This window comes from Lepisosteus platostomus, chromosome 5 (genome assembly GCF_059453375.1).
Source record: "Lepisosteus platostomus isolate fLepPlt1 chromosome 5, fLepPlt1.hap1, whole genome shotgun sequence".
In the NCBI taxonomy this organism is placed as follows: domain Eukaryota; kingdom Metazoa; phylum Chordata; class Actinopteri; order Semionotiformes; family Lepisosteidae; genus Lepisosteus; species Lepisosteus platostomus.
The window spans coordinates 35,078,568-35,097,965 of NC_142615.1; the positions used below are offsets into that span (position 1 = coordinate 35,078,568).

At 44.0% G+C, this 19,398-nt stretch overlaps 1 protein-coding gene across 1 annotated transcript; it reads right to left on the reverse strand.

Annotated features, from left to right (window-relative positions):
• Positions 1-4,207: 4,207 nt before the first annotated feature.
• Positions 4,208-18,179, reverse strand: LOC148665834 (RING finger protein 112-like). The gene is made up of 16 exons (XM_088631691.1): positions 18,153-18,179; positions 17,174-17,229; positions 16,750-17,020; positions 16,205-16,399; positions 15,947-16,069; positions 15,396-15,500; positions 15,250-15,300; positions 14,603-14,659; positions 13,576-13,662; positions 11,993-12,116; positions 9,862-9,974; positions 9,166-9,219; positions 8,899-8,970; positions 8,579-8,794; positions 5,550-5,756; positions 4,208-5,269 (listed from the first exon to the last, which is right to left on the reverse strand). The coding sequence occupies exons 2-16, from the start codon at positions 17,203-17,205 to the stop codon at positions 4,889-4,891; spliced, it is 2,088 nt and encodes a 695-aa protein (XP_088487817.1). The 5' UTR covers positions 17,206-17,229; positions 18,153-18,179; the 3' UTR covers positions 4,208-4,888.
• Positions 18,180-19,398: the final 1,219 nt, after the last annotated feature.

Genomic DNA, 19,398 nt, shown 5'->3' on the forward strand with positions numbered 1-19,398 from the left:
CTTTACACCGCGGAGAAATGTGGTTTTGGAACGGCATAAATTTAGGCAGAGAACTCAGTCTAAGGACGAATCTGTTGATGTTTTTGTGACTGTACTAAGAGAACTGGCTAAATCGTGTGACTTTGGAGTATTGGAAACTGACATGTTAAGAGATCAACTTGTGGAAAAATGTGCACATAAGAGACTATAAATTGCTGCAGGAGGAAGGGCTGACTTTAGAAAGAGCTCTTACAGTCGCTAGAATTCATGAAGCAGCTCAAGCAGAATCAAGAATGCTTTCTGACCACAGTGACAAAGTGACACTGAACGGGGCGCTCGCTCATACTTTACAAACAAAAGCCGAGCAGCAGGGCGCAGTCATGCTAGAGAAATAGAAGAACAGGGGACGGCTGACATTACATGTTACAGTTGCGGACTAACAACGCACAAAGCAGATGAATGCGGAGCGTGAACAGCAAAATGTCTACACTGTAAGAAAACAGGACATTATGCACGAGTGTGTAGAAAGAAAGACGCTTCTCATCAGGAAAATAAATTTAATACAAATAAGGAAGGGACAAAACTGCGAGCAGTTCAAGAACCTTCTTCAGACACAGATGAATTTGTTAATTCCATTGACCCTGAAGGTAAAGAAACTGTTCGAATAAATGGCCAAGAGATAAAAATGGTGATAGATACAGGAAGTCAAAGAAACTTCATTGGAGTAGAACTTTTCAAGAAAGTGTTTGCACACAGAACTAAACCTCAGCAGACTAAGAAGAAAAATTATGCCTATGCACATATGAGTCCACTTAAGTGTGTTGGCTACTTCGAGGCACAGCTGAAATGGCAGAAAAATGTAATAAAGGACAAAGTCTTTGTAGTTGAAGGAAATATAGAAGTGTTGTTGAGAAGAAAAGCATGTTTTGATCTGAAGATTCTGAATGTAGGAGACACTGTCAATGCGGTTGACCAGTCTTCAGAGAGGTTTAAGCGGTTAGCACAGGAATATGAGTCACTCTTTAAAGGCTTAGGACAGATCAAGGGGTTACAGTCACAAGGTTACAGTAGATGAGAAAGTTTCACCAGTAGCTCAAAGTCTGAGACAAATACCCTATCCAATGATAGAAGCTGTTAATCAAGAGTTAGATAAAATATTGGATGATGGAATTATTAAAGACGTGAATGAAGGTGCAGAATGGATCTCAAATATTCTGATAATACCTAAAAAAGACACCAAGGAAGTGAGACTGTTTGTGGATCTGCGAGAAGTGAATAAAGCAGTTATCAGAGAGAGACATCCAGTACCAATGGTTGGCAGCATATTGCAAGCAGTGCAAGGAGCCAAAGTTTTTGCAAAGTTAGATGTTCGAAAAGGATTCTGGCAAGTTAAGTTGGCCCTGGGATCAAGACACCTTACTACCTTCACCACACACAGGGGTTGTTACCATTTCAGAGTAGTTGCTTTTGGCTTGTCTAGTGCCCCAGAGGCCTATCAGAAGGCTATGGACTCGATGTTGTGTGAAATGCCAGGTGTTTTATGGTATATGTATGATGTTGTAGTAAATGCGGAAAATGAAGAACAACTAGAACAGAGGCTCAGGCAAGTATTCCAAAGATTCCAAGACAGAGGCTTAACTTTAAATAAAGATAAGTGTATATTTGGCCTGAAAGAGATCGAGATACTGGGACATTTGGTCACTGCAGAAGGAATAAAACCAGACCCGAAAAAGGTGGCAGCTGTTTGCAGTGCACCGAGACCTGAGAATGTTGCGCTTCTGCACTTGTTCTTAGGCACTTGTGGATTTTTGATTAAATTAATTCCTAATTATGCAGATATATCAGAACCCCTTAGAAAACTAACGAGGAAAGGACAGAAGTGGGAATGGAGATCGGAAACTGAGAAAGCCTTTGCCGAGTTGAAAAGAGCACTTGTAACTGAACCGTGTCTGGCATACTTCAAACTAGATGCGCCAACAGTAGTGATCAGTGACGCGAGTCCTGTAGGACTTGGAGCAGTATTGCTACAAAGACCAGAAGAAGCCAGTGGCATATGCAAGTCGCTCACTTACCCCAACAGAAAGGCATTACTCGCAAATAGAGCATGAAGCCTTGGGTTGTGTTTGGGCAGTGGAACATTTTAGGACATATTTATGGGGAGGCAAGTTCACACTTCAAACAGATCATAAACCCCTCATTTACATGTTCAATCCCAAAAAGGCAACATTGTTACCACCCAGGATACAAAGACTTGGATTGAGATTACGGCCATATGATTACAAAATTGAACACATAGTAGGGAAAACCAGTGTCGCAGACTCATTGTCACGTCTTCCTTTACCAGACACAGAAGACACTGGTTATGTAGACACCTATGTTGATAGAGTGCTTTCAATCAGCACTTATGAACTGCATGCACTGACATTTGAGGAACTTAAGCAAGCCACAAACGAAGATGACACATTGAAATTGTTGATGTCCATATTGGAAAAAGGACAATGGCCTAATCCAATTCCAGAAGAACTTCAGCCATACCACTGGTGTAGGTTGGAGTTATCTACATATGATGGACTGCTTTTAAGAGGACAGAGGATTGTGTTACAGAAAACAAAAATCAGACAAGCATTGAAAATAGCACATGAGACACATCAGGGTGTGGTTCGTACAAAACAGTACCTGAGAAGGAAATTTTACTGGCCCAACATGGACAGTGATGTTGAAGGACTAGTCAGGAATTGTTCCACTTGTGTGTTGAATAAGCCATTGTAGGAGGATCAACCTCTCCAACCACTTGAATTACCACCAAGGCCTTGGACAAAATTGGGCATTGATCTGGTAGGTCCCATTCAGAATGAATACATATTGATTCTCACAGACTATTATACCTCTTACCCTGAGGTGGTAGTTGTATCAGACATATCTTCAGCCACAGTTATTAGAGAGCTGATGAACATCTTTGCATGATTTGGTTATCCAATAGAGGTAGTAACAGATAATGGCAGGCAATTCATAGGACAGTTGTTTGAATAATTTCTGACTAACTGTGGAATTAAACACATCCGTGCATCACCTTACTATCCGAGCAGTAATGGCAAAATTTAAAGATTTAAATTTTGCCATTATCACAGATACCTGAAAAAGGCCTTGAGAGCAGCTGCGACAGAAGGAAAAAAATGGAGAGAGGAACTCCCTAAGATTTTGCTGGCTTATTCATCAACACCTCACAGGGCATCTGGAGAAACCCCAGCTAATCGTATCTTTGGACGTGATATCCGGACTAAACTACCAAACGTGGAAAAGAAAGAAGAAGAGCCAAGGGACATTCAAAAGACAAAAGATTTCCATAGACATCATGAGGAGTACGCACACAAAATGAAATTATATGCAGACGAGACACATCGATCAAAGGGATCACAACTTCAAGGTCGGTGATGTAGGGTTTGTAGCTGGACTAGACAATGGTAAATTGGATGCCAAGTTCAAAGACACTCGCTATGTGTTATTGAGAAACAGCTCTTGTAAGTCTTTTGAGTTAGTGAATGTGGAAGATGGCTAAAAAATAATGAGAAATGTAAAACATCTTCGACACGCTCCTCCATTGGACCATGATTTTGAATCTGCAGAAACAGAAAATGCTGAGAATACTGGACTTTCTGATGTGCAGGAAGTGCCGAGTTCCCAGACAGTGGAGAGTACATCCATAGGAGAGCCAGTAACTTTGCCCAGAAGTGAAGTAACAACCAGAAGTGGCAGGGTTATCAGGAAACCGGCTCATTTCAGAGACATTTAAAAATATAAGACTTGCACAGCTCTCCAAATGTTAAATTGCCCTTTTTTGTTTGTGTTATCTATGTACAGTAGATGTTGCTTAGACTGCTAGAAATGAGGTGATATTTAGAAATGACTTAAGTAGAAATTGAACTAAAAATTGAGTTGGAACGCATAGAAATAGTTGAAAAATAAAGTTGTAGGTGTTGAATAGAAATGGAAGGTTTTACATACATTTTGTTGTAATAGTTAATAACCGTTTACTGTTTGTTGATATAGAATTGTTACAATTGTATGGTAAAGTTATGGACTTTAAAAATAACAAAGGAAGGGATGTAGTTTAGTGAGTAGACATTGCGAGACAACAGAACGAGAGAGTAGAAGGCGGGAATATATGGTGTAAGGGCGTGATCTGTGTAGTTAATAAAATAGTTAAAATAATATAAGAACGGCTCTTTATTAAGATACACAACAGAGATATTTCAAACTTGATGGGAAATTAATTTTTTGACACAGAATCAGATTGAAATAACACAGACGACCGGGATATGTAATATCACTTTAAATCTCTGAAAGTCACAATCAGCTTGACACAAAGTACACAAGGAGTCCTGTCTGCACTAGAGTTCAAAGAACAGTCAGGCAGGCTCATAGTTCCTATTAGCTGTAGACCTCCACTAATTAAGACTGTAGACCTGAGGAGTTACTCTGCACCATTGAGTAAGAAAAATGTTTAAGGGCTTTTTCTGGTTTTGAGTCTCTGTAAGAGGCGAAGCAGACTTGGCTCTTGAATGCAGGAGAGAAATCCAGAGGATTCCTACCCACCCCCCCATGCAGGAAGGCCAATGTGCAGGGTGTGAATCCACACTCTGTAGGGGAATGTTGGGCTCTGTGGACACTGTGGACAGAGAGTCAGCACCAGGAATGGCTACTGGTGGATATTTCTTCATTACTGAAAACTCTGCCAGATGCTGTAGCACCCCCTGGCGTTCACCCATCTGCACAGCGCACAGTGGTTCCCTTGTCTGCACTGGTGCACCCTGTAGCTGTGGCCATAGTCAAGACAGGACACCTGAAGATAAAGAGTGCAGTGCCTCTCTCACCAGCCGTGGCTCAGTGTTTGAGAGGATAGGTATCACTGTTATGGCCTGTTCCTCTTGATCCGCTCATAGACGGCTGACGCTGCTCTACCCACCCATACACTGGCCGTAGTGCCGACTATAGTTCCTGTGGCGATCCCAGCCTGCACAGTTATAGCGCCCCCGACCAAGAAGGCCCCAGCCACGCCTCCAGCCACACCCCCAGCCACGGTCAGCACAGGTATGGTCACCACACAGCCCACAGTCAGGCCAAACTTGATCTGATAGATCTGCAGGAACTTCTCACTCTTAGTGGCTGTGTACTCGCAAAACTCCTCAAACTCCCACTGGCTGACTTTGTCCTTTACATAGTCCAGCAGTTCTGTCTTCTTTACCTCCAACATCTCCCTCATCTTCTTTGGACGTTTCAGCATGTTATTGCTCTACAGAACATTGAGGGGTAAGTACACTTCAGAGTAAAGGATAGCTCCATATATCTTTTGAACATTCCAGTACACCCCAGAAACAAGCAGAAGACTGCTCCAGAACACCCTGGACACAAGAGCCTATGCCAGAACACCCCGGACAAAAACAGAATGCAAATGTACACAAAGAAACAAGGAGTGTCCATCAGGACAGCCCAGAATGAAGCAAGAGGTACCCCAATTAAACTCCCACACACATCTATAAACTCAAAATATTCCCACACAATCATATATTTACCTGCTTATGCAGAAAGCCATCAAATTCCTGCTGCGCCTGCAGGAGAATTAACTCCTTCAGGAACTTCTCTCGCTCAGAGCCAAGGAACTGTGAGAGCTCCTGGAAGTCCTGCTGACTGACTTCACCCTGCACATGGGACAGCAGCTCTACCTCCTTCTGTTCTACAGTCCTCCTCATCCCCTGTGTGGGGACGGGCATGATACTTCTCTGAGGAAACAGAGCACAGGTTCACTTTAGAGCAGAGGGCATCACACTACGCCCTCTGAATTGCACAGGGCTCCCAGAAACAAAAAGGAGCCAACCCCAAAATACCCCAGAAACAAGCAGAAGACATCCCAGTGGCATCCAGTAAAATACACAGACAATGTGACTTACAAACACTCTCTCATACCCTCCTTGTTTCTCACACTCTCACAGCCTCCGTGTTTCTAACTCTCACATGCTTCTTGTTTCTCATACTCTCACACCTTCCTTGTTTCACACACTAATACATCCTCCTTGTTTCACACACTCACACCCTCCTCATTTCTCATACACACTCCTTGTTTCTCACACGAACACACCCTCCTTGTTTCAAACTCACACCCTTCTTTATTACTCTCACACCCTCCTTGTTTCTCACTCTCACACCCTCGATGTTTCTCACCCTAACACACACACCCTCCTTGCAAGACTTTAACATATCAAAGGATCCTCAGTTCCTCGCAATATTGTCTGCAAGGTGAACCTTTGTAGGGATGTCTGAGAACATTTTTGGGTAATGTTTCTTTCTTGAGGTTTGGGAGCGAGCCATAAACTCTACTGGAGCTTTCAGAGGAGTAAATGGTTTTCTGGAGGTCAGGTTGTCTCAGTATCTAGGACACATAGAGCGCAGAGACAGTAAGATCTGACTTCAAGCAGAACCTTTTCAAATCTTAGGTTCTTTTAAAACCCTGTGTGACAGAGGGATCTCTTTCACCGTCCACGGACGGTACAGTACACAACACACATTATCCCACAAGTTACACCTGTATTGCATCCACTTTCCTGTCAGTTAGCTAGCTATTGAGGGTGCACCCTTGTGGCTTGGCTGGCAGTTTCCCATTTCATACATGCAAAACATTACCAGAATTTATTTTGAAATCGGTTTCCTGTTATCTGTAGTAAATCAGACACAAACACAAACTCTGAAGGGCTAACGTTATATTTTCTGTTTATTTGTACTTAGCTGTGTGAGAGAGCTGATAGGGGCTAAGTGTGTTGGGACTCCTTGTTTGTAATTATCAGAGGAAGGGCTTATTATTTTTTGTGTATATTTGTTTCATTTCTTTACTTTTCCACTATATATAATTGTTTGTTGGTTTGTGGGGAGCACTGTCCTAATAAATCATCACTTTTGCACCTAAGTGCTATTGTGGCCGAGCCATTGTTCTGTTTTAAAATAACTAACTTGGGCACCCCTCCTGCCCTCCCTGTGACACCCTGCTCCCTGATATTGTGACAGACAAGAAGTAGGATTGCTTTGTAGTAACAATAATGGAAAATAAAGAAATTCTTACTGATCATAACTGATAATTCTGTTGCTGCATGCTGTACGTCAGAACCAGTAGGTTCTTGAAAAACCTCTAGCAGTCACAAGACTTTAACATTAGGGGAAAGAGAAACACAGAGAGGACATTGCTGCACAACAGCTTGAAAGCAGGAGTGTGAAAACATCAAATCTTGAAAAAGATGAGGGGACCCATGGTTAGTATCGCCGTCTCGCGCCGCTGGTGCCTTCATTTCAGTTCTGGTCCTGGGGCTCTATCTGGGTGGAGTTTGCATGTTCTCCTGTGTTCATGTGGGTTTTCTCTAGGTGCTCCTGTTTCCTCCCAAAGTCCAAAGACATGCTGGTAGATAAACTGGCTTCCCATGCTGGGAGTACCCTGTCTTCTGCCTGCAATCTAAAAATGCTCTTGGAAAACTAGTTTACACAAATGTTGTTGCGTGGAACCTTATTATTTTCTGTGACCCCTAATGTAACATTTATAATGTGCTGACTGTCTTTGCAGTTTAGTTAATACATTTGATGTTGTTTTGTAATATTTTGCAGAGTCTATATGTATTTGCCCTTCATTGTAGTATTTAGTCTCCGAATAATAAACTTCAAAAAAAGAAAACAGAAGTAGAACACACACACACTTCTTGTTTCATACTCACACCCTTCTTCATCACTCTCACACCCTTCTTCATCAGTCCCACACCCTCCTTGTTTTTCTCACACACAGCCTCTCAACCCTCCTTGTTTCACACACTCACACGCTCTCCTTGTTTCTCTCACATAGTCTCACACCCTCCTTGTTTCTCTCACACACTCTCATGCCCTCCTTGTTTCTCACACACACTCTCACACCCTCCTTGTTTCCTCGTTTCTCACTCTCATACCCTTCTTCTTCATCACTCACAGACCCTCCATGTTTCTCACTCTCACACACAAACCTTCCTTGTTTCTCATTCACAAACCCTCAAAGAAAAAAACTCAGTCTTCACTCAGCTTTCCAGACAAGCTTGTCAGAAGATTGTCAAACAGAGATCTTTAATTCAATATTCTGAAGGGGAGCATATCACAGAGAATGGGTTTCTCCTAGCACTCAGTAAGATATGCTCAGTTAACTGAAGTTACACTTTCCTTATTATACATTAAAAGTAGGCTAGACTTTAACATATTAAATAAATATACAGGGAAAAGACAGTGTCAGAAGTGTTTCAAGCATAAACAAAACAGGACAGGAAGATGCCATTTGTCTCTAGTTGAATACAGGCTTTAGTTGCAGAAAGACTTCGGTCTTAGGTGCAAACAGAAAACCTTTCCTGTGCATCGTCACTGTCTAGACCCATGTCACTCAGTCTTCCACACCCTCCTTGTTTCTCCCCTTCCCCCCTCCAGTTTCTTATATGCACACACACACACACACACACACACACACACACACACACACACACACACACACACACACACACACACACACACACACACACACACACACACACACTCTCACACACACACTCACCTGCTCATTCAGAAAGTTGGTGAATTCCTGCTTCTCCCTCATGATGATGAGGAGAGTATATTCTTTCAGGAATGTCTCACGCTCAGAGCCCAGGATCTCCAAGAGTTTCTGGAAATCCTGCTGACTGACTTCACCCTGCACACGGGCCTTCAGCTCAGCCTCTTTCAGCTCCACAGTCCTCCTCATCCCCTGTGTGGTGTTGTGGATGATCATTCTCTGAAGAAAGGGGGAGCAAGGTCAACAAGCCCAGGAGTTCAAGCACACACACACTCTCTGACACCTTTATACTAACATTGTCACACACTTTCACACACTGTTACCTGCTCATTCAGAAAGATGGTGAACTCCTGCTTCACATGCCGGAGAGTGAGCTTGTTGAGGGCATGGATTAGCTGGAGGAGGAAGCAAAGGAGTTACCGATTTAACTGACATTGATAGAGATGTTCTGGAATGAAACACACATTTCAAGGAATGTTCTATCCTGACAGGCTGAACGAACTGAGTCTCTTTATTCTGAAGGAACTGAAAACAGGAACAGAGAACAGTTGAAAAGGTTTTCTGAGTCAGCAGGGAAGAGAGGGACACACCTCTGCAGGAGAGGAAATTCTGTATGTGCTTGTGAGAATCACTTGTGCCACTTCCTGTGAAGACAAGAACAAGTTCAGTGTGGTTTCGTTGTATAGTGTGGGGTCACAGCTTCACAGTTTCCATCACAGGCTATGCAGGTGTTAGTTAGCCCCAGTTCTGTCAAATTGGGACTGACACCTACACAGCTTCTTCCCCCAGGCCATAACTCTTATAAACAAGGACACTTCTCTCATCCCTCCTCTGTGATCAGCTGTACATCTTCATTTGTAGTGCAAAAACAAAATCTACAGATAAAAAGTGATATGTACAATTTAACGATACACACAGTTAAGTAATAAAATGTAAAATTAATACTGTGTTTATTTACAGAAAATATCAGTAGCATGTGCCATTAAATATATATATACAGATATTACTTTTATGTTATTGGAATTTATGTCAATACCTGCACCAAGAGAAATTTATTGTACATTTTGTAATTAATGAATAAGGTTTCTGAATTCATTCTCAATAATTGACAGACAACACATCAGAACAACTAACAGTTCATATCACACTGTATCCACTGTATGGCTTGTAGTATATAGGGCTTTACTGCACTGTACTGGTTTTTAACTTTTTAACATGATCTTTGATGTGTTTTACCCTAGTGGTGTATTGATGGCTGTTGATTGGTTCAATGAATAATGTCTTACCTTGAATATCTCTGCCAGTGTCTTTCCTGTCACAGTTGACTGTATTGTCTGCAGGACCTGGACAATGTGGTTGATGTACTCTTTCAAGCAGTGCTGAAACTGTTCATTCATTTCTTAGAAAAACACGAGAAAACAAATGAGTAATAGAAGCTAGTCTTGAATTTAGACTAGACTATTAATTTTTGCTATTCACAATCCTCACAAACTCTGACACATGCAACCCAGTGGATTTCCTCAAAATGAACACTAAACCACCAACCAGATGTCACACTCCTTTATAAGCTCTTTGGGGTTTCTTTTCTTTATCATACACACACTTTCCACTGAGGGTGGCAATCACACTAACCACATCATTGAGGTAGCAGGATACATAATGTTACGATCCGTGCCTCTCGGCAACGGAAGAGGCAGAAGTAGGTGTAGCCCCTATCCATCAGTTCACCTATCAGTTTTCCCATTCACCACCACACCCCCGTCTCATCCTACTTAAACACCTGTCCTTCCCTACCTCGTTGCTCAGTATTGGTTTTCCCTATCGAGCTTCCTGGTTGCGCTTCTTCTACTCTGTGTTTGTCTTGGATTTCGGCTTACGGTTTTTCCCTTTGTACTTCGGCTTTTCGGATCTCGGCTTGGATTGGTACTTTCGCTCTGTCTTGGATAACTGGCTACCTCTGGATTCTCGGATTGCTCTAAGGACTACAACTTCGGATCACACTTCGGCTTCGGTACACGTTCCCTTTCAGATATCTTGCTCCCCCTGGACTCTCGGCTCGTTCCTACGATTACGGTTTACTTTCGGTTTACGACTTGGCTTTGTTCGCTCCTGCAAGTGGGTTCACTCACTAGTTCGGTCCCTATTACCGAACTCGTAACACATAAATCCATAATCCATTACATCTGGGCCCTTTGACTTCAGAGTCTCCAGTTCATCCGTTTCTCCTCACTGCTAGGAACCTCCTGCTTCCAGACCCCAACACAGAGCCTCATGCTTCTACTCCATTAGGTCACTGTTTCAGACTCAACAGGTGCCTCAGATTCCCAGGTCCACCTCCAGCCATGATGTCCTCCCCTGACGCCACCAGGTTGAGTTACAACCTGGTGGCTCACACAAGCTCACACTACCTACATCACAGAGTCTATTCGGCACTACACACTGTGCCGAGACCCAACACACTGTCCCTCTCTAACACACACTCACAACCTCTCTGGTTTCTCACTCTCACACCTTTAGGTAATGAACTCACAGCTGCCAGCGCACCACTGTGTTACACCTACGTAGCTGCCAGCTCACTTCATTGTGCCCAGCCACCACCGCACTATCTCCAAGAGGGTGCAACTAGATAGACCCCACTCGCTTCCCCGATAACAATGTATTGCCAGGGGGAGGGTCCCTCTACCACACAACCCTCTCTGATCCACACACACTAACTCACAACTCACACATACAGTGGACACGACAGCCCTTCTCTCACACACTAGCAGGATGCTGTCCCTTTAAATCTTTCTATGATCTCATAAAGCTCAGTTTCTTCTGTCAGTCTCCTCACAGACTGACGTTTTCACTCTTTTCCCCGCAGGCTATTCCTCTCATAATCCCCGCTGGAATTGTCATTCGTCTCCACCCCCTCACAAGGTTAATTCATCAGCGAATCATTCTTTATTCACTCATACTAGACATGGCGGCACACTCTTCTAACATCGTCCCGACTAGTAGCGGCTCACAGCAGCTCACAGCCGCTACTGTCAAGCTTCAGCCCGGCTCTCCCACAGCAGAGCCTCCACATTTGTCCTTTCACTACTGCAGCCACAGCCACACTATGTTCTTGCTGGATGTTCCCCCCCTTTTAAACCACTTCTACAGCTGCAGTTCATTCACCTATTCAAGTCTGGTGTGGTTTCCATGGCAACGTGTCTTCCTTAATCCGAGTTTCCACCCTCCACACCAAACACTCCCTGCATTGTACCACACATGCTTCCAGGCCATTAACAAACTCACAGCATTGCAGAACTTTACCACCCGGAGCTACCTGTAGCTGGTTTGCTACTCAACAGTACCTCCCTGTGGTTGACCAGAACACCTGTCTACAAGATTAGGGCAGCTGCTCTGGGAGTGGAGCTGTCCGGTTTTTACCTTGCATGGTTCCCTGTTGACTCCAAAGCAGTCGGTCCCCAGGAAAGGGCATGAAGTGGCAGCATGGACTCTTCTCCCTGAGGATCCTCAGAACCTGTTTGTTTGTCCCTGACTCCTCCAAGCGCTGAAAGCACAGACAGACATGTCGACAGGAAAGGGGTAGGATCCCATCCCTCTGTGTCTAAAATAATGCAGCTCTGAGCCTGAAGGAACAGGCTCTGGAGGGGGTTTCTTTAGTCTTGAGTCCCAAAATGACAGTCTGAAGGAACTGAGTCTCTTTAGTCTGTAGGGTGTGTCCCACACTGCCAAGCTGGAGGAACAGAGTCTTTTTTAATCCAAAAGGAGTGTCCCACACTGACAGATGGAAGGAACTGCTTCTCTTTAGTCTGTGGCCTGTAGTTGTCTGTATGAGGCAGTGTTGTAGCTCCTGACCGGTCTAGAGTATCAGTATCTCTCTGCCTTTCTCAGCACGGGTCAGGGTTATATATACAGATGCAGCCATTCAAAATGCGCGGGCGATACCGCATTATTTTCCGGTATGCTGTACGCAGTCTACCGCAAGCTACCGGTAAATACCGCTAGTTACCGTAAATTCTCCTATAATACGACAAGCAAAATAATAGTATTCGGAATTTCCGCAAGGTGGAGCTAATAACGCTCAACCTCTCATGTTTGAGCTGTGGCCATTTGTCTTTAACGAAGATATTACTAATAGTATTAGTAATGAATGACCTTGGACAAGCTGTAAGTGTAAACTCAAAGTATTGCCCTGGTCAACATTCTTTTTTTCATTGACCGTCTTTGTAAAAGTACAGAAAATACAGAAAATGTAGAAATGCATTAGCCTGATTATGATTAAAAAACACATAATTAAACACGCGTTTGCGATTTAAATCAGAACACGATTTAAATCAATATAAATGTTTATATTGTAACGCATACTGTCCAGCCTCCATTTCTCTATATAAATTCACTCTGTTGCACACACACACACAATAGAAGCAGGAACCGCTGTCAGAAAGGAAGAAAGTGACTATTCATTGTTATCAAAAATGACTTAGAATCGATCATGTTGTGATATTTTGAAATATAAAAGTCAATTCTTGAGATACGCGATTCCATATTATATTCCCTTTTAATCAAATTCTAAAAGTATGCTTGTTGACTCCGGTATCACGTTAGTTAAAGACTTCGAAGCTTAAAATGTTTAGGGAGAAATGGAATACTGGTGTGTATTTTTTTCTTTAAAGTACCAAGACCAGCTATATACTGTATGTTAATTTTCCAAAATTAATATCGTTTATGGGCTTCACACGCGTTGCAGTATGCTCCTATTCTTTTTATGCTCAGCTACTAAGATTTCCCTTCAGTGGTAAAATTCAATATCTACAACGGGCACAGTAAAGACGTTTACAGTAAGTCTTTCTACGACAGACCAACGGACCACGAGTGCCCCTGTCGGTCAACCGATTACGTACCGCGTCATGATACGCGATACCGCAGCCAATTACCTGCGGTACGTGTCTGTACCGCACAATTTGAATGGCTGCATCTGTATATAAGGTCCATAGTATTTCTCCTACCTGGATGATTCTCTCCAGATGTCGGAATCCTCCAGACTGTCCAAATTCCCGAGTTTGTGTCCAGTCCCGCACCAGGAAATCAAACCCCTTTATCAGAGATTGAGAAAGATCTCATATCAGCTCACCTCACAAAGTCATGAAATCCTAACGATTTCTATATATTGAAGAGCCTCACTTGCTGTCCTACAGTACAGCTCAAGTAATAATGTGCATGAGAATGATTGAAATAGATTAAATGGCCAAACCAATATTATGACAACTGTTATGATGCCTGCAAATCTGCTTTCTCTCAATTGGACACTGCATGCCTTAGTAAATTGGTACTGCTGAAAACAATGTGTTTATGGCTGCTTTCGACACTGTCCTTTCTCATGTTTGCAGAGACTGAGCTGTGTTTGCAGTTTCTGACACTGCTTCCAATGGTTCGGGTCTTATCTGATGCTGGGGCCTATACTATTCAGAATTTGCCTGTATCTATGTGGTCAATTATAAAGATCACATGGTCTGATCTATCATTTCTATGCTGATGATACTTAAATCTACATCCATACTAAGCCTGACACTGAAGTGGCTGTCTCTGCACTAACTGCATTTCTAATATAAAACCCTGGGTGACTCTAAATTTCCTTAACTTAAACTACAACAAGACTGAAGTCATGTTGCACCTGTGTAACATTAAGGTAAAGCCAGTGTAGTAGCCCTATCTGTGGATAGCAGTGTGCTGGAATTTCAATCAAAATTGAGGAATTTAGGAGTGATCCTAGCTTGACTTCCTAACCAGGTGCACGTGATCACATTACCCCTGTCCTGGAGTCCTTGCACTGGCTTCCTGTCAGGTTTCTTGTTGATGTCAAAATCCTTTTGCTCACCTATAAGGTTCTGAATGGCCTGGCACCTCAGTAACTGTCTGAACTATTAACACCCTACTCCCCACCTCGCAACCAGTTAAAACAGGCCCTGGTCTGCAGGTGATAAAAGAGATCTGATCTTTTTTTGTGTTCACTGCACTCAAGAGTAAATTTCATACCTGAAAATGCTTCAGGTTAAAGGCTCCTTCACCCTTTTGTGCCACAAGATACAGCAGCTGCAAACAGAGTAAACACAAGCCAGCTGTGTGTCAGAGACAGAGAAAGAGAAAGTCATACTGTAGGTTCTCTCTGTTAAAACTGTCTGTAATTGCAGAGTTAATTGTTTCTGTTTTGGCAACAGTGTAGTTTACCACTCATGCCAATAATCCTGAGAAGAATTTGAATCTGTCAGACAGTCTGACAGAGACACAGGCACTCATAAAAAATAAACATGGATACACATATAAAACAAATATACACATATAAAACAAATATACAAATACAATCACATACACAGGCAGACACACATGGGGAAAGATAGGACTGGCCTATTTATATAGCCCTGTGAGGAAAACCAGGCAGTACAGAGCATCACACACAATAGCACCTCGAGTCATGCAGTGCTGTGCTCATGCCACACGTCACCAGCAGGGGGCAAACTCATACCCCGGTCAGAGAGACCCAGCACTGCAATTGCTCCACAGTCCCAGTTGAAGGACCTGTGACACTGAGAGGTTCCCGGTTTTAGCCCCCCACTGCACCACAGCTCCCTTGTGCAGGTGCTGTGTGGCACATCAGGGGATAAGACCGTGGCCGGGTGCTGTACCTCCAGGTATTCCAGGTCTGTTTTCTTCACATCAGCATGAACGTTGAAGATCTGGGAGAGAGGACAGGGGAGACGTCACCTCTCCAGAGCACAGCAAGGGGTACAGAGTCATCAAGGAAGGTGGGACAGGGCCACACAATTCTCACCATATTTGAGCTGAGAAAGACGCTCAGGGCAGACAGCTTCACGCTCAGCTCCGTCTCCCGCAACAAATCCACGGATCCCTCAGTGTCCACCAGGAAGACAGCCAACTGGACAGAGGGGACAAAAACGGAATGTTCTGATCAGAGATGCAGTGGTCATCTGTCTCCTCTTCCCTTCCGGTACCAACACAGAGCTGACAGAGCTTTACACAAAGGGTGGTGAGAGTGTGGAACAAGCTGCCCAGCCAATGGCTCAATGGCCTACTAACTACTGTACCAATCAGACTGGATGGGAATGACCTCCTCTTATTTTTCTGGTGATTTGATGCACCAAACCCTTCCCATTCCTGAGCAGAGAATGCCACACAGATGCCCTGAGTGTGGACAAGTGGGTAACAGGGGCTGGTGAGGGTCAGTAGAGCTCTCATTCCTGCTTATTCAGGATGCCTGCAGGGTCTGTGAAAGACTCTCTGACTTAGTTCAACCTGCACCTGTCTGAGTCATACAGTTGCGCCCCCTACAACAGATGAATTCCCAGCTTGCCCAGCCCTTGCCTTGCCCTCCTGTGTCTCCAGAAACAGAGGCTGGCTCCAGATGAACACACCCTTCGTCATGGTCTCAGTTCCAGGCTGCCACTCGAACCCTCTCAGAGGCTCATCGTCACTCATCCAGATGTCCTGTGTTCACAGGTAAAGGAGCATTCACAACCATGGTCATAAGACGGGACTTTACACAGAGAGTGGTGGGGGTGGGATGTCAGGGCTGTATGACACTGCTTTATACAGAGAGCGGAGGGGGTGGGGTGCTCTCACCATTTTAGACAGTTTGCGCAGGAGGTAGTTGAGGAGGAAAGACTTGCCCTTCCTCCTCTCCCCGACAATGGCCACCACACAGAGTGGAGTCTCCCTTACATCTGAGCGCAGGAAACACTGCCGAAGCACATTCTCTTTCAACAGGAGGGAGCCATCAGGACTGACATGGACCAGCTGAATGGGCTTGCCAGAGCCCTGGAGGTGGGAGACAACATTTAGAACTGAGACCAGGAGGCATTTAACTTTACACAGAGGGTAGTGGAAGTGTGGAGCAGAGTGCTGATGCCCACTGGATGGGCATCTCTCTCTGACATCCCCCAGCTCAGAGTGCTTGCTGTTGCACCAGGAGCACAGGGCATCTAAAGTCTACCCATCTCACAGTGTACACTGTGCACCTGCCACACCAGGATTCTCCAGCAAGTGTATGTAAAGTGGGTTTCAAAATGTTCCCCGTAGCCTGACTGTCAGGAAAGCTTCTAATGGAAAAAGAGACGCAGCCTCTGTGTCACCCTGCAGCCCTCGCAGAAAACAATACTACAACTCACCTCCTCTCTCTTGACTGTGGTCGCATGCTCACACACCTTGTGGCATTGGGGACAGGTGACCACGAGGTCGACCCAGAAGGACTCGATGCAGTCTTGGCAGAACTCGTGGCCACACTGGATAATCACTGGCTTGGAGAAACTGCCCAAGCAAATGGAGCACTGAGGCTCAGACAACACGGAGCTTCCTATGTCTTCCTGCTCGAGATCAGGAAACAGAGAGCTCTCTACTGCCTCCTGCTGCTGCTCGGACATCAGGCAGGCCGAAGACATGCTGGAGCAGAGGGAAGAGAGAGACCGAGACACAGTCAGCAGCCAATCCACAGCCAAAGACAGAAAAGGCCTTGGATGGCAGGACCAGCTGTCCTGGAACTGAGTTGTCTTCTAAACACATTATTATGATTTTAAGTTTAAATCATAATAATACCTTTTTTCTGATGGGCACTGAGAATTCCCCATTGACTGTCCCAAGTCACAATAATCCTGTTTAGACAAAGATAAAAACAAGAACAAGGACCAATTCAAGTACGATAGCATTTATAAATACACACACTGACAGATCAGAGCAGTGTAACTCACAGTATCAATCACTGACAGCCCACAGCAGTGTAACTCACAGTATTAATTACATACTGACAGATGAGAGCAATGTAACACACAGTATCGATCAAACACTGACAGATCAGAGCAGTGTAACTCACAGTATCAATCACTGACAGCCCACAGCAGTGTAACTCACAGTATTACATACTGACAGATGAGAGCAATGTAACACACAGTATCGATCACACACTGACAGATCAGAGCAGTGTAACTCACAGTATCAATCACTGACAGCCCACAGCAGTGTAACTCACAGTATCAATTACATACTGACAGATGAGAGCAATGTAAACAATCAGACACCGACATTTACTTAGCAGTGTAGCAGACAGCAGTGATCACACACTGAAAATCAGCAATATTTAACACTGATCACATTACTAAGTATTTATGTTTCAGATACAGGTCCAGTATTTTCACAGTGTTAAATAGATTTTAAATTTCTCTGAAGCCATAATAGGCTCTTGAACCAAGAAGAAGTATAGTAAGACAGTAATAATAAGAGGAACAGCCACACAGAACTCAACACCACACAGTCCGTCCTATAATAATAATATTTGCTTACACTTAATATAGTGCTTTTCTGGACACTCCACTCAAAGTGCTTTACAAGTAATGGGGAATCCCACTCCGCCACCAGTGTGCAGCCCCACCTGGATGATGATAATAACTTCAGCTCTGGTAGTCTAACACATCTGTACGATTTGCTCTAATTTCACTGGGCTGTACTGAAATACCACAGCTGTCTGGGCTCTCCTGATCCCTGTCTGTGTGGATGAGAAGATTTAATTTGTATTACTCACCAAAAGCAGCAGCTCCTTTTTCAGCAGAGTTGAAGTGAAAGTGAAAGATGTTCCATTTAAGGAAATTAGAACTATCAATTGTGAGCTGATCACTCAGAAGGGTTCACAGAAATTGTTATGAAAGACTCTACTGCTAGAACACTTTCGGCCCGACAGTCTTCTTTTAAATTCTGATCTCACTGGACTTTGTTGTATTGGACCTGTTTTATACCCCAATTACACTGGGCTTCATTGCACTGGACTGTGTTTTTACCCTGTCTCATAGGTTCTACTTCATTGCACTGCATTTTTACTCTGATCTCATAGGTTCTACTGCACTGTGCTTTTGTCATAATTTCACTGGGTTTACTACACAGACTGGGTTTTTACCTGAAATCACTTGGTTTTATTGCATTACACTGTGATTTTATCCTGATCTCTTTGGGCTTTACTGTACTGTACTGTGAGGATGTGGCCTGTTTGACTGGAGAGCAAGCATAAATCATACTGACAGATCAGAGCAGTGTAACACACAATATCAATCGCACACTGAAAGCCCAGAGCAGCGTAACACACAGTATTGGTCACACACTGACAGATCAGAGCAATGTAACACTCAGAATCGATCATGTTATGTATTTTTACACTGTTAACTGGATTTTATATTTCTCTGTAGGAATAGCAATAACAGCCTCTTGAACCAAGAAAAAGTCTACAGTAAGACCGCAGTAATAAGAGGAAAAGCACACAGGTACCATTTGTACTATAGTAACTTCACCACTGTTTGTCTAACACATATCTGTGTGCTTTGCTCTAATCTCACTGGCCTGAAATCACACAGCTGACTGGGCTCCCCTGATCACAGCTGACAATGGGCCGCAGTTTGTGTCTGGAGAGTTTGAGTCTTTTTTGACTGATCAAGGCATTTGACACATTCGCATTGTTTTCTACAACCTGAAGGCAAACGGGTGTGTGGAACGCGTGATCCAGACTCTCAAAAATGGCACGCACCCATAGCAGGGTGGCCGAACACCAGCGCCACATGAAAGGTGGAATGACATGTCGCACAGGGTGAATGAAGCCGCTTGGGATCGCTGTCCAGGTGGATCCGAAGGCCCAATTGGGAGCACAAGCTGCAGTCTTTTTGTCTTCTCCTTTACAGGTTACAGAGTAGCTGGGTCCCTCCACCTTCTGCCTCTCTTTTGATGGCACGCCAGCTGCCTCCGCAGAGTGACAGCGCCCACACACTCTGACGTGGAGGCCGAGC